General features: G+C 52.7%; 2 protein-coding genes across 11 annotated transcripts; one reads left to right on the top strand and one right to left on the bottom strand.

Moving 5' to 3' along the window:
* Window position 1: 1 nt before the first annotated feature.
* Window positions 2-7755, bottom strand: LOC116236128 (uncharacterized). 8 transcript variants are annotated; one of them, XM_090126256.1, is made up of 8 exons: window positions 7498-7755; window positions 5749-5847; window positions 5391-5508; window positions 5131-5243; window positions 4948-4988; window positions 4029-4261; window positions 2409-2517; window positions 2-867 (listed from the first exon to the last, which is right to left on the bottom strand). In XM_090126256.1, exons 1-6 carry the CDS (start codon window positions 7513-7515, stop codon window positions 4222-4224), a joined length of 429 nt encoding a protein of 142 aa, XP_089982382.1. In that variant the 5' UTR covers window positions 7516-7755; the 3' UTR covers window positions 2-867; window positions 2409-2517; window positions 4029-4221. The 8 variants fall into 8 exon arrangements, 4 of the variants coding, with proteins under 4 accessions (XP_089982382.1, XP_089982381.1, XP_089982385.1 ...); XM_090126255.1 differs by having other exon boundaries at window positions 5-867; window positions 5127-5243; XR_016460326.1 differs by having other exon boundaries at window positions 11-867; window positions 4948-5243; window positions 7403-7521.
* On the top strand, window positions 5842-13099 carry NMRK2 (nicotinamide riboside kinase 2). Of its 3 annotated transcripts, none has more exons than XR_016460325.1 (8): window positions 5842-6323; window positions 7762-7852; window positions 9986-10058; window positions 10234-10405; window positions 10798-10869; window positions 11753-11859; window positions 12587-12732; window positions 12809-13099. XR_016460325.1 is itself a non-coding variant. In XM_031604645.2 (8 exons), exons 1-8 carry the CDS (start codon window positions 6298-6300, stop codon window positions 12823-12825), a joined length of 621 nt encoding a protein of 206 aa, XP_031460505.1. In that variant the 5' UTR covers window positions 5842-6297; the 3' UTR covers window positions 12826-13099. The 3 variants fall into 3 exon arrangements, 2 of the variants coding, with proteins under 2 accessions (XP_031460505.1, XP_089982380.1); XM_031604645.2 differs by having other exon boundaries at window positions 10010-10058; window positions 12646-12732; XM_090126254.1 differs by having other exon boundaries at window positions 12646-12732.
* Window positions 13100-14311: the final 1212 nt, after the last annotated feature.

Below are 14311 nucleotides of genomic sequence, written 5' to 3'. Positions count from 1 at the left end.
ATAAGAAGTGGTGTGAACACGAGTCCATTTACAACTTCTTTTTCCAAAAGGGCACTTTGTGATGGAGCACTCCACGTAGGATGCACCATATTTTAATTTTTCACAAAATGTTTGGATTGCATCAATGTTCTGTTCCTGGATGGATGCCTGTGTAGCTTTTCAGCACGGAAGAGAACGTTCAACCCATAACGGGTACGGGCACAGCCCAATGGGTATGGGCACAGCTAAACCCACCACGGGTATGGGTACCCCTATATCCACAATGGATATGGGTACAGTCAAACCCATAAGGGATATAGGTAAAACTAAATGTAAAAAGTGCATTTTGATAGCAATGAAAAATATATCATTAACTTATTGTTCCAGAGAGCGATTCAGATGCTAAGTGAAACTCTTTGCTGAGCACACAGCAATGGGGTTGGCAATGTCCCATAATTAACTACGCTGCAATGCTGATGGCTTTAGGGCTGGTAGACAGGCTTCAATACATTGCCATGGGGTGGCCAAGGGATGAGCAGAGGGGCAAATGGATGCAAAAGGAGCTGCATTTGTCTGAAAATGCTGTTAGAAATTCACGTCCTGATGTCACAGAGGTGAGAGGTTGATGGTAACTCCGGAGGACAGCAGACAAAAACTGGGGACAGGTGATGGAGCACTGGTGATGTGGAGCTGCCAGCCCTGATGATGGGACTCACCGACCGTAAAGCAGATGACAACGGGCCAAGAGGAATCCAAAGTGATTGTGATTGCAGACACATTTTTTTGCTGTTTCATGGAGCGCTGTGATCAGAATCAAAGTATGGAAGGTCTGGTGCTGATGTTTCCACCGGAGTGCAGATTGTAGGAGATCCTCAGAGCAAATCTGCTCTACCAGAAGAAAATAAAGAGGTGAAATAAATGTGGTAGTGCAAGCGCATTTCCATTCAGCCTTTTGCCAGCACGTAGACATACCTACCAAAGGAAACAGAATCAGCTCCATCCTTTTTCACCCCATTGTTCCCCAGGATGATGTTCCCAATACAGACCAGGCCCCATTTCTGCCCCATAGAAACATCTCTAAGGATGATATTGGACTTCTAAATGTGCTGCTCTCCATCAGGCAGAGGATTTACACAGTTGAACTGCTTTGTTTGGGCCAATTTAGGAACTACCCCCATTCAGGACCACCCAGTGATGCTCTTTGATTCACAGCAATGACCCAGGGAATGAAGCTGAGATGCTGCTCCATTAGGAGCACTCACACCACACTGTACTGCACAAACGTGAGCAGAGAGAGCACCCCTCAACTCCACTGTTCCCAACTCTTTTTTTCCAAAGACCCTTTTGCTGAGAGACGCAGGGACGTGTGGACAAGGAAAGCAAAGCAGCACAGGTTTGAAGAGCAACACATCTCCTCCTGAACATATCCAGGCACTGAAAAAGGAAGGAGCCGATGAAGCAGTGGCAGCAATGAGCTCACATTGACCCAACAGCAGTGGAACTGCTGCACCTACCCCAGTTCCTCTGCAGCCCCTGGGGAAGGGAGTTTTTAAGGCACCGTGGCGATACGAGCGGATCGATCGCCGGGTTTTTCTTTCCTTTGCAGTGGCCCTTTTCACACAAACCCACATGTAAAAACATGTCCTTTTTCTAAAGTGTTTGTAATCGGACGGGCTGTGCTAGAAGGGTAGATTGCTGCTCAGTATGTATCGCTCTTTTTTGGCTTTGTATTATCCCATCAGAATCTGTGGATACCCAATTAAAAACAAGACTAATCCTCAAGAAAAAACCCACGTCCCTCTTTTTGTCTGTAACTCTGGAGACTTCAGCCCCATACACAAAACTCAGTGGACTTGAATAAAGTTGAAGTCCTCCTCTAGGGGTGATGGCACTGGAAGCTGAGTGTTTTCACCAAAATGACCTCTGTCCTGTCCATATGGCACATGGCCCTTCCAAAGGGATCCCTGTGTTGTGCCTTAGGATAGAGCTGCAGTCTGTAACAATGGGTACAGAAGGTATGCACCTCAAGTTTAACTTAATCTCACCTATATAGAGTCATACTTATGTACAGAAATACAAGGATGTACAGTGAGGTATCTGAGATGTTGATCTGAGTGCTTTATAAATGGGATTTGGGGATATTTCAGCTGAGGAATTGGAAGTATGGATGGGTGCAAGCTTAATCCTATAGAATTATCACTGTGCTCATACTGTGAAATATTCAGGAAAAGAATATGACACAGCTGAATGAACCTCAATGATCCTGAACCCAGTGGGCTGTGACATGGCTGAAGGAGCCCCAATGACCCTGATTCTGTTGGGTTGTGATACAGCTGAGGGATCAAGTGATCTTGATCCCATTGGGCTGTGTGACACGGCTGAAGGATGGGTTGGGGTTGCACCTGATGATCTTGGAAATCTTTTCCCACCTTTGTGATTTGACCATCCCATGAGGATCACTGCTCCGTGTGTGGCACTGGTTTCCACTGTTTTCCAGCACTGCCATTGAAGGACAGTTCTTCCTTTTTGTGTGTTCACCTGCAACAACAAAAATAGTCTCAGAAAAACAAGATCCAGATCCACCAACAGAACTGAATTCAGATCCCTCTCCTCCAGCTTTGGCCATCGTAGAGTTACACACCTGGCTGAAATACGTGAGGTTCCAATGGGGACAGAGCTGCTCTGTCAGCTCCTGCAGGTGGAATTCCTGCTGTTATTACCTGGCACCACACGGATACAAAGAAGAACCATTCCCCACTCCTTTTCATGGCCATTCCCACTAACCCCATGGAGCAGGTTCCTCCCACAGAGCACTGAACCCCAAAGAGGTCCCTTTCCTGCAGCATCGGGATCGATGTGTGCTTCACTCAGAGTAAGGTCATGGGGTGTGGGAGCAGAACAGCTGCAGATCCCAACACTTTGGGAATTATTTTCTACATCCCTAATTGGGGTCTGCAAAAACAAGCTGCCTGCCTTCAGGCTCCAGCTTTCCTTCCCCTGCCAGCCCTAAAGAATCAATAATGTCAGAAAAGACCACTATGATAATCCTTGTCTGACATCTACACATTGCCTCACCCTGTTCCTCTCACACCAACCTTTAGTCCATTCCTTCTGTTTCCATCGCTTTCCCTTCCCCCTACAATTCTGCCTCCCCCCACACCTCACAGCACACCCAGAGGTCCCCATTTCCTCTCACTGGTCCCCACTCCCAGCTGACACAGCCCTCCCACAGCAGTGGGATCAGCTGCAGTGACACAGAGCATGTCACTGTTGGCAGCTCTGTGACAAGGTGCCAGCAAATGTTATCCTACAGAAGCTTGGTACTCTGCCAGCCCATGGTTTTGCCACCAGCTGATAGAGCTCCTTATCTTCTTTCAGGGCGGCCCTGTATGGAGGTAGAAATTGGACACAAATGTCACGATGGTCCCTTCCAGCTCAGAATTTTCCAAGGTTCTTTGATTCTTCCAAATGGGTACAAAGAGTTTTGCATTGTTGAGATGTGAGTACCACCCAACCTTTGGAGAAATGCTCCGCAGCACAGCCCAGAGCAAACCAACCTAGAAGATAAAAATCTACAGGTGGAAACCACTGCCATCCCTTGGTTCTTTATTAGCTGCAGTGCTGCCTCATCCAAACACTACCTCCAAGGAAGGCATCAAGAAATCCTGGCATAACAGTGCTCACATCCTAACCGTAACTCTCACTCTAACCTTAACCCTGACCCTGATCCTAACCTTGACCCCATAAGCAACACCTCACAACTTGAAATCTGAACTGAAGCTTTAGGATAACTGACGCATCCTGCAGCAGAGCTCCGTGGCTGTCGCAGAGGCACTCCCCAGGAATGTTTATGTCCCCTTTGCCAAACCTCTCCTAGCTTCAATCTCAAGCTGGCAGTAGCAGGCACATTCTAACAGCAGAGAGCATCGCTGTCTGCCTGCGGTCACAGCTGCCACCCCATGTTTGTGTTGGCGAAGTGTCACCACTAACGGCTCTGTGCAGAAATGAGCACGGAAGAAGGAAGTCTCAATGAGTGACATGTGACTCACCCGACACGCAGCCATAGTGCTGCTCAAAAAAAGAACTCGTGAGCACGCAGCGATGGCACGGCCACGCGATGGGTCAGGAGGGCTCCCTGCTTCCAGAAAGGACGGCTGTTCTCATTAGTGTCCGTTTGGGGTATTGGGGTGGGAGGCAGTTCTCAGCTGCACAGAAGATGGCATGTTCCAAATATATTTGCTTTCACAGTGACCGAAGGTGGCTGACCCCAGTGTTCCTCCACCTGCAAAAACCCGCAGGTTTTTATGACCATGTTAAGGTCAAACACGGTGAAATCGACACTAATAAACACCACACAAAGTCTGTTCATTAACCAGACACCTCCCCAGCTCGTGGGCAGGAGATGGACACAGTGAAGGGGAAGAAAAAAGTACTTCTGTTTGCACAGAGCTCAGCTGAGGTTGGATTGTAAGATGGGATCAACTGTTGCTACTCCTTTTCAGTGCACAGTGGCAATGGGTTGGGTGACCCACTGTAATCACTGTGCTGGGCACCAGTTGGGTGACCCCACTGCAGCCACTGGAAATCCCATTTCCCAACACTCATGTCCCATTCATCCTCAGGAACTGCAGCTCCACACATCTCTGCAGCAATCCCATCATGTTTTTGCCTTGGGAAAATGGCAATGAGAGCCCCCAGAAGCACGTCAGCACAGAGCTAATGCTGGCAGTAAGAACTGGAGTGGGAACATGCAGAGGTCTGGGTGCTCAACACACAGAGCAATGCAGCGCTGTGGGTCACGTTGTGCAGACCCGTTCATAGATCTGCTATAGACTGTCTCCATTGAAACAACCTCATCTGTTGCCTCCAACACTTTCATTGCAAGGTTCTGGAATCTAGTTAACGTTCTTCTGCTAATTGGCAACCTGTGTTAATTTGTGGTCGGCTTGTTTTAACGGAGCACCAGACCTTGACCTCATGGCTGATGAGCACAGTGCAGCCTGCAGGGTCTGCGGGGAGAAGGACCACGCTTGGTTGGATCACAGCTGGGGGGCACAGCCCAGATCTGAGGTGCAAATGAGATTATTTAGGGCACAAAGCTTTCTGCACAAAGCAGCCCTGAACACAAACTGAGGGCACATCATCACCTGCCTGGAGAAAAAGGCATCGCTGGTGTGTGCCACGTGCTGGGGGTGCAACGGGATGGGAGACACAACAGGCATCCACACTGGGACGGGAGCGGGGATCGGTGCTGCAGCACAGGGCTGTAGGGAAAGGGAGACACAACGTGTGTTGGTGCACTTACCAGCTGCATCGTTATGTCGTCAATTACATTACAGCCCCCTTTATGGCCAGGAATGCTGCTAGCACTGTCAGGCGCTGTGCTGATAAGCAGAAGGAAGGAAACGCGCCATGCTTTGGTGACTGGAGCTCTATCGGCTGCTGCTTTGAAATGATGCTCCAAATTCCCATCACTGCGTCCGTCAGAACGCTGCCGACCCCACACAGCGCGTCCCCGTGATCCGGGATCTGAAATGATCACAGTAATTAAAATCAAAGGGCCTGCACTGCAGAGGCAGTCCTTCATTTGAGCAGCAGCATCCGGATCTGACGGATGTGTGGGGGGGGAACGCAGGGAGGGACCATCAGTGCCGCACTGGGCGCTGTGTCTGTGGGGCAGAGCGAGCGGCAGGCTGAGAGTGGTTCCCTAAGGGTGTAAACAGGGGATGGGACGATGGGTTTTTTGGGTTTGGACGGAGTTATACATACGGGAATGCAAAGAGGAAGCGGGAGGCTGCTCTCGTTCCGCGCTGTCCGTGTCGGGGCTTTGGGAACGAAGTGCTCCTCCGTGCTGTGCTCCGGGTGCAGCTGCGATCCGCAGAGGGGAAAGCAAAAGGAGAATGATTTCCTCGCTCAGCCCCACGGAGGGGTTGACATTTCCACCTGCCCCATTCCTAATTAAGGCAAAGGGATCGCCGCCCGAGTGCTAATTATAGCCGGCAGAGCGACAGGTGCGCGCGTGACCCCACGATCAGAGCCGGGAGGGGGGAGGAGGAGGATCTGGGGGGGGGGGGTTGGGCTGTGTGGCCCCAAAATATGGCATTGGGGGCAGATCGGTGTCAACTATGGGGCGGGGAAACGGCCGCCGGGTGCTATAAACCCGCAGCAAAGAGCCTCTGATTCAATGGAACAGCGGAGCAGGGCTGAGCCCAGCAGGAACGCAGCGCAGCCAGCAGGGGAAAGGGCCCCTCTGTGCAAAACCCCACAAACTGTGGGGTTCTCCACCTCCTCCTCCTCCCCACACCGCACAGCTCCGCCATGGAGTACATCATAGGGATCGGAGGGTGAGTGTGGGTAGAATGGGATGGGGTTAGGGGGTGTATGGGGATGGGAGGGGGTTAGGGGGTGATATAGGGGGTGGGAGGGGGTTATGGGGTGATATAGGGGATGGGAGGGGGTTCCTGGAGGTACAGGGGATAGGACAGAGTTCTGGGGGTTGTATAGGGGATAGGAGGGGGTTTTGCTGTTATATAGGGGATGGGTTCTATACGCTTGTATAGGGGATAGGACAGAGTTCTGGGGATTGTATAGGGGATAGGAGGGGGTTTTGGTATTATAGGGGATTCCTGGGTTCTGGGGGTTATATAGGGGATAGGAGGGGATTCCTGGGTTGTATAGGGGATAGGAGGGGGTTTTGCTGTTATATAGGAGATGGGACAGGGTTAGGGAGTGTATAGGGGGAGGGAGAGGGTTCAAGGGTGATATAGGGGATGGGGTTCTAGGGGTTGTATGAGGGATAAGAGGGAGTTCTGGCGTTATTTAGGGGATAGGCTGGTGTTCCTGGGTTATATAGGGGGTAGCATGGCATTATGGGGTTGTTTAAGGGCTGACAAGGGGTTCATGGGTTATATATAAGGGATGGGAGGGGGTTCTGCAGTTATATAGGGGATAAAACAAGGTTCTAGGGGTTCTATAGGGGATAGGACGGTTGTGTAGGGTTCTGGAAGTTATATAGGGAATAGGAGGGGGTTATGGGGTGATAGAAGGGATGGGGTTCTGGGGCTTGTGTAGGGGATAGGATGGGGCTCCTGGGTTATATAGGGGATAGGATGGGGTTCTGGGGGCTCTATAGGGGATAGGACAGGGTTCTGAGGGTCGTATAGGGAATGGGATGGGGTTCTGGGGCTATATAGGGGATTATACGGCTATATAGGGGATTATAGGGTATATAGGGGACAGGATGGGATTCTGGGGGTTGCATAGGAGATGGGAAGAGGTTCTCAGGTCATACAGAGGTTAGGATGGGGGCTGTATAGGGGATGGTACAGGACTGTGGGGTTACATAGGGGATGGGGTTATATAGGGGATGGAACGCGGTCCCGAGGTTCCATAGGAGCTGATACAGGATGGTGGGGTTACACACCGGGTCGGACGGGCTCCGGGGCTGATCACACAGTACGGGGCGAACACGGACACTGCCCCGGGGTGACCGGAGCCGCCATGGCGCAGCCCCCCCACCTCCATCCCGCCCAACATGGCGGCGGCCCCGCTCCCCTCAGCGCCGCAGCGCCCTCCCGCGCGCGGGAAGCGCCGGACGTTTGGAAGGTTACACTTCCGGGATGGGAGGCGGGCCGCGCTGGCGGCGACAGCCAATCAGCTCTCAGCGCGCGCCGCCGCGGCGCGAAATTCAAACGTGTAGCGCGCGCTTCCCGCTGCCGCTTTGGGTTCCGCCCGGTTTGGGGCTTTTTGGGGTTTATTTTATTTTATTTCTTTCCGTTCCAGCGTCACCAATGGGGGCAAAACCACGCTGACCAACAGGATCGTCAAGGCGCTGCCCAACTGCTGCGTCGTCCACCAGGATGACTTCTTCAAGGTGAGGGCGTCCCACGTGCTGCTGGTCTGAGCGATGGGGGCCAATGGGGTCAATGGGGCCAATGGGATCAATGGGGCCAATGGGGTCAATGGGATCAATGGGGCCAATGGGATCAATGGGGCCAATGGGATCAATGGGGCCAATGGGGTCAATGGGATCAATGGGGCCAATGGGATCAATGGGGCCAATGGGGTCAATGGGATCAATGGGGCCAATGGGGTCAATGGGGCCAATGGGATCGGTTGGGTTTGGGGTCAGGGGAGCACTGGGGTTGAGGAGCACTGAGGCCAGTGGGGCATTGGGGCCAATGGAATTTGGGGTGAATGGGGCACTGGGGGCAATGGGATATGGGGCTGGGAGAGCACTGGGGTAATGGAGCATTGGGGCTGGGAGAGAATGGGATTCATGGAGCCAGTGGAGCATTGGGGCCAATGGAATTTGGGGCCAGGGGACCAATGGGGCCAATGGAGCATTGGGGTCAGAGGGGTGTTGGGTTAATGGGGCACTGAGGCCAGTGGAGCGCTGGGGTTAATAGAGCATGGAACAATGGAGCACTGGGGCCAATGGAAATTGGGGTCAAGGGAGCACTGGGGTAATGGAATATGGGATTATGGAGCATGGGGGCGATGGAATATGGGGCTGGGAGAGCACTGGGGTCAATGGAGCACTGGGGTAATGGAGCATTGGGAACAATGGAATTTGGGGCCAGGGGAGCACTGGGGTAATGGAGTATGGCACTATGCAGCACTGGGGGCAATGGAATATGGGCCCAGGGGAGCTTTGGGGTTGATGGAGTTCTGAGGCCAATGGAGTGCTGGGGTTAATAGAGCATGTGCCAGTGGAGCATTGGGGTAGATGGAGTGCGGGGTCAATGGAGCACTGGGGTAATGGAGTATGGGACTATGGAGCATTGGGGGCAATGGAATATGGGCCCAGGGGAGCATTAGGGTTGATGGAGCACTGGGGCCAGTGGACAACTGGGAGCAATGGGGCATAGGTGCCAGGAAAGCATTGAGGCCAGAGGAGCACTGGGGCCAGTGGAACATTGGGACAATGGGATATAGGGCCAGCGGAGCACTGTGAGTAGTGGAATATGGGGCCAGGAGAGTATTGGGGTTGATGGAGCACTGAGGCCAGTGGAGTATTGAGGATAATAGAGCATGGGCCAATGGAATTTGGGCCAGTGGAGCACTGGAGTCAGGGGAGCACTGGGTAGTGGAGTATGGGACTATGGAGCACTGGGGCAATGGAGCTTTAGGAGCAATGGAATATGGGGCCAGGGGAGCATTGGGTTGATGAAGCTCTTAGGCCAGCAGAGTGCTGGTGTTAATAGAACATGGGCCAATGGAATTTGGGGTCAGGGGAGCACTGGGATTGATGGAGCATTGGGATCAATTGAATATAGGGCCAGTGGAACACTGGGGTTGATGGAGCACTGAGGCCAGTGGAGTGCTGGGGGCCAATAGAAGATGGGACCAGTGGAGCACTGGGATCAATGGAATATGGGGCCAGGGGAGCGTTGGGGATAATGGAGGACTGGGGTTAATAGGGTATGGGGCAACGGAGCATTGGGAGCAATGGAAGATGGGATCAGGGGAGCATTGGGGTCAATGGAACATTGGGGTCAATAGGATACAGGGGCAATGGAGCACTGGGATTAATGGAGCATAGGGGCTAGGGGAGCATTGGGGTTGGCTATAATATTAGGGTCAGGGGAGCACTGAGGCCAGCAGAGTATTGGGGTGTTGGAGTATCACTCAGTGGAGCATTGGGGTGCATTAAGTATTGGGGTCAGGGCAGCACTGAGAGCAGGGGAGCTTTGGAGTTATTATGAACCACGGTTCACTGAAGGCCAATGGAAGATGGGGAAACATTGGAGTCAGTGGAATATAGGGCCAGTGGGGTTGATGGGCTGGTGGAGCCCTGGGGCCAGTTTGCGTGCTGCCCTATATGTCTACTCATAACCCCAAATGCTGGGGTGGCTGATGGTGCAGCACGGCCAACTCAGCCCTCTATCACCAATGGCCCCAATGAGCCCAGAGCACTGCAGGGGTTTTTGGGGTCGGGGGGAGATGGGAAAGGCTGTGATTAAAGGCTGCTGGGTTTGGGGAATCGATCCCACTGGCTTTGCAGCAATGTTTTCTCGCTGTATTTCAGCCCCAGGATCAAATAGAAGTCGGGGAGGACGGCTTTAAGCAGTGGGACGGTAAGAGCGGTGTTGGCTGTAGGATGCAGTGCTGTATCTTCTTTCGTTGGGTTTTTTGTTTGTTTTTCCCTAAGCATTTCCTTTTAATTCTTAACGCTGTAATAGTCCGTTAACCTTTCGAACCCGTGCGGGTGGTGGCGTTTGATGGGGACCCTCTCTCCCACCCACCCCTCAGTGCTGGACTCGCTGGATATGGAGGCCATGGTGAGCACGGTGCGTGCCTGGATGGAGAACCCGGTCAAGTTTGCCCGTTCCCATGGGGTGAACGTCACGCCCGACCCTACAGAGCCTCCCTCCAAAGAGCCCCACATTCTGCTCATCGAAGGCTTCCTGCTTTACAACTACAGGTGAGGTCAAGGGGGGGAGGGGAACCCGTGGAATTGAAACCCATTCCCTGGCATCTGTGTGCCCCACGGAGTCCCCATAGCAGATATTGGGGTGGGGGTCAACCATCTGACACGCTGATGGCTGCTAACGAGCCCTGGGGTAATGGAGCATTGGGAGCAGTGGAATTTGGGGACAGGGGAGCACTGGGGTAACAGAGTATGGGATTATGGAGCACTGGGGGCAATGGAATATGGGCCCAGGGGAGCTTTGGGGTTGATGGAGTGTGCCTACATGACAGTGTGCCTTAATGACAACGCTGGTCAGCAACACAGGAAATAGAAAGGTTGATTGTGGGGGTTTTTTTGGGGTAAGGTAAAACCAGGAAATAATGAGTGGGGGTTTCTTTCTGCAGACCCCTGGTGGAGCTCTTCGACCTCCGCTACTTCCTGGCAGTGCCGTACGATGAGTGCAAACGGAGGAGGAGGTGAGTGGTGCTGGGCTCCACCCTAAGCCCTCCCAGCCAACCCTAAATCCTCATCCCAGCCAGCACTGCTCACCCTAAGCCTTCATCCCAGCCAGCACTGCTCACCCTAAGCCTTCATCCCAACCAGCACTGCCCAAACCTAAATCCTCATCTCAACTAACACTGCTGACCCTAAATGTTCATCCCAGCCAGCACTGCCAACCCTAAACCTTTATCCCAACCAGCACTGGCCAACCCTTAATCCTCATCCCAACCAACACCACTCACTCTAAGCCCTCACCCCAACCATAAATCCCCACCCCACCCAGCACTGCTGATCCTAAACCTGCATCCCACCCAGCACTGCTCACTCTAAGCCCTCATCCCAGCCAATTCTGCTCGCCCTAAATCCTCACCCCACTCAGCTCTGCCCAACCCTAAGCCTTCCTCCCATCTCACACTGCTGACCCCAATCCCCCTCCCAACCCCAGTGAGGGTGATGAGCTTTGGGGTTCCCTACACTGCCGTTATTGGTGTGTAGGAGCATCGTGTGCAAACTGGAATTACAGTTAATGAGTTTAATTAGAATAAGTGACCTCATGCCATAGGGGGATATGAATATAGAGGGCAGTGAGTGAGCTATAAGGGGATTATAGGGGATATGAGGCTATAGGGGGCCGTGGGGTGGATGCAGGGAGATATGGGGCAGTCAGTCTTGGCTCTGACTGTCCCTTTGGAGTGGGTTTTACCAACATCCCACCCACCAACAGGGACATGGCACGCATCCCCCACAACCCACAGCCACCACGGACCCCATCAGGGGGCGCGGGAAGAAAACCTGCCCCAAAATTTGGGTAACTATTGCTGGGAAGTGATGACCATCCCTGCTGTTCCCTATTTGCAGTACACGCAGCTACACTGTCCCTGATCCCCCCGGCCTCTTCGATGGCCACGTGTGGCCCATGTACCTGAAACACCGCAAGGAGATGGAGGACAGCGGGGTCGATGTCGGTGCGTGTCCCCATTCCCTGTCCTTTTGGGTTCTGAGGTCGCTGAGTCCCCCACAGTGATGGTTTGGTGGTGGTGGTGGTGCTGCCCTCGTTCTGGTCCATGTCATAAAGAGTCACCATTAAGGATGGGGGAGAATTCTGAGGTCACTGAGCCTGAGGCTCACGCTGTACCCACATGGAAATGTAGGGCTGTTCTGGTTGGTGATGGCCAATGGGGAAATATAGAGGGGAAAATTAAGGGGGAAAAGTCAACTTTCTGCTGGGGGAAGGGGTTTTTCGGATGGGTTCTGTTTTAGGGAAACAAGCCAACAAAGCCGATGTTGGGGCCAACAAAGCCAACATTTAGGCCAACAAACAAATGTTGGGGCAATGTTTTGGCCAACGAAGCCAACATTGGGGCCAACAAAGCCAACATTTAGGCCAACAAACAAATGGTGGGGTCAACGTTTGAGCCAACGAAGCCAATGTTGGGGAAACGTTTTGGCCAACGAAGGCAACATTTAGGCCAACAAAGCCAATGTTGGGGCCAACATTTAGGCCAACAAACAAATGGTGGGGTCAACATTTGAGCCAACAAAGCCAATGTTGGGCCAACGTTTTGGCCAACAAAGCCAACGTTGGGGCCAACAAAGCCAACGCTGTGTCAATCCATGCCACATTTGGGAACAAATGAATGCAAATGTTGCCCTGAGCATCCCATCTCCTATTAACTATGGTCCCCCCCCCAGGTCAGAGACCCCACAGGTTTCCCCCCAGCCCCCATCCTGTGACACCTCCTCTCCCTCAGTCTATTTAGATGGGCTGAAGAGCAGGGAGGAGCTCTACAACGAAGTCCTGGAGGACATCAGGAACAGCCTGCTGAACCGCCCCCCAGGTAACCCCACAGCTGGGGGATGGGGGGACAGCCCTGTGTGCTGGGGGGGTCTCACAGCTCCCCTTCTCCTTCACAGGGCCCCAGAAGAGCTGAGGGACCCCATGTACAGATGTAAATACTACTTAACGCCGACGTCGGAAGGAGGGTTGATTTGGGAAACGTCTTTTGTATATAATCGAGAACTGAAGATAATTTATTTGCAACCGTGCCGGGCAGGATTTGTTATTTTATTTTATTTTTTTATATTCCACCACTTTCACCAGAAGTTGGGAACTCCTTTTCCTGATGGAAAGAACAGAGGCCGCCTTTGGGACCCGGCCGCTCTGCAACGTCATCGTTCCCATTGAGTAAAACCAGTTCAAATCTCTTTTTCTTGAGCTGACGTTGTAATGGGGTGGGGGGTACCTGCAGCCCCATAACCCCACACTGCCCTCTTTGGGGTCGGGTGGGAACTGGGCCCCATTCAGACAATGTGACCACGGGGATTGTGTCTGATGCTGATGGGAAAACCCAATGGGATTTGGGATGGGGAGGAGCTCTCTATGGGTTTCCCTGTGTGGGGGAATCCCTATAGCACCCAGAAGCCCCTATATAGCACTCAGGAGTCCTGTATAGCATTTAGGAATTCCTACATTGTTTAGGAGTCCCTGTATAGCTCTCAGGAGCCCCTATAGCATTCAAGAGTCCCTATATAGTGTTTAGGAATTCCTATTGCACTCAGAAGTCCCTATATGGTGTTCAGGAGCACCTATAGCATTTAAGGGTCCTGACGTAGAATTCAGGAGTCTGTATAGCATTTAGAAATCCCTCCAGCACTCAGTCCCCATATAGCACTCAGGAGTCCCTATATAGCATTTAAGAGTTCCTATATGGTGCTTAGGATTCCCTGTGCAGCATTTAGGAATCCCTGTTGCACTCAGGAGTTCCCATATGGACTTCAGAAGTTCCCTATAGCATTTAGGAAGTGCTATATAGGACTCAGAAGTCCCTATATAGCATTTAGAAGCCCCTATAGCACTTGGGAGTCCCTGTACAGCATTTAGGAATCCCTACAGGACTCGGGAGTCCCTGCATAGCATTTAAGAGTCCCTGGAGCATTTAGGGATCCCTATGGCACCCAGGAGCCCCTGTAGCACTTAGGATCCCCTGTACAGCACTCAGGAGCCCCTATAGTGCCCATAGCCTCAAGTCCAGCACAGGGGAGCTCCCTGTGCAGGTTGGGGTTTTGCTGGCTGTGATCCCATGGGGCTCCTGAAACCCAAACCCACAGCACCAGCGCAGCCTCAGCACTCGGTGAACTTTGTGCTTTTGGGATCAGCTGTCACTGTAGGATTCCCCCCCCTCTCCCCCCACCTCCATGTGGGAGCAGATGGAGCCCCTGGCTCAGCAACCTCTGGGTTTCAGCCCCAAAACGATGGGAGCAAATGGGGTCAGCCCTCTGCCCCCCATGGACCCCTGCGAGGGGGGTGGGAAGGGATCATCCCACATTGCCCCGCTATGGGGACACTGCCAGCACAGCAGTCACGTTGCCACCTCCCCCCCCCAGCCCTAAAATTATCACCCAGCCACGTGCCCCACA

This window comes from Phasianus colchicus, chromosome 28 (genome assembly GCF_987193195.1).
Source record: "Phasianus colchicus chromosome 28, bPhaCol1.hap1.1, whole genome shotgun sequence".
In the NCBI taxonomy this organism is placed as follows: Eukaryota; Metazoa; Chordata; class Aves; order Galliformes; family Phasianidae; genus Phasianus; species Phasianus colchicus.
Note: the sequence above shows the minus strand (reverse complement) of the source record. Positions and strands in the feature narration are given on the sequence as shown.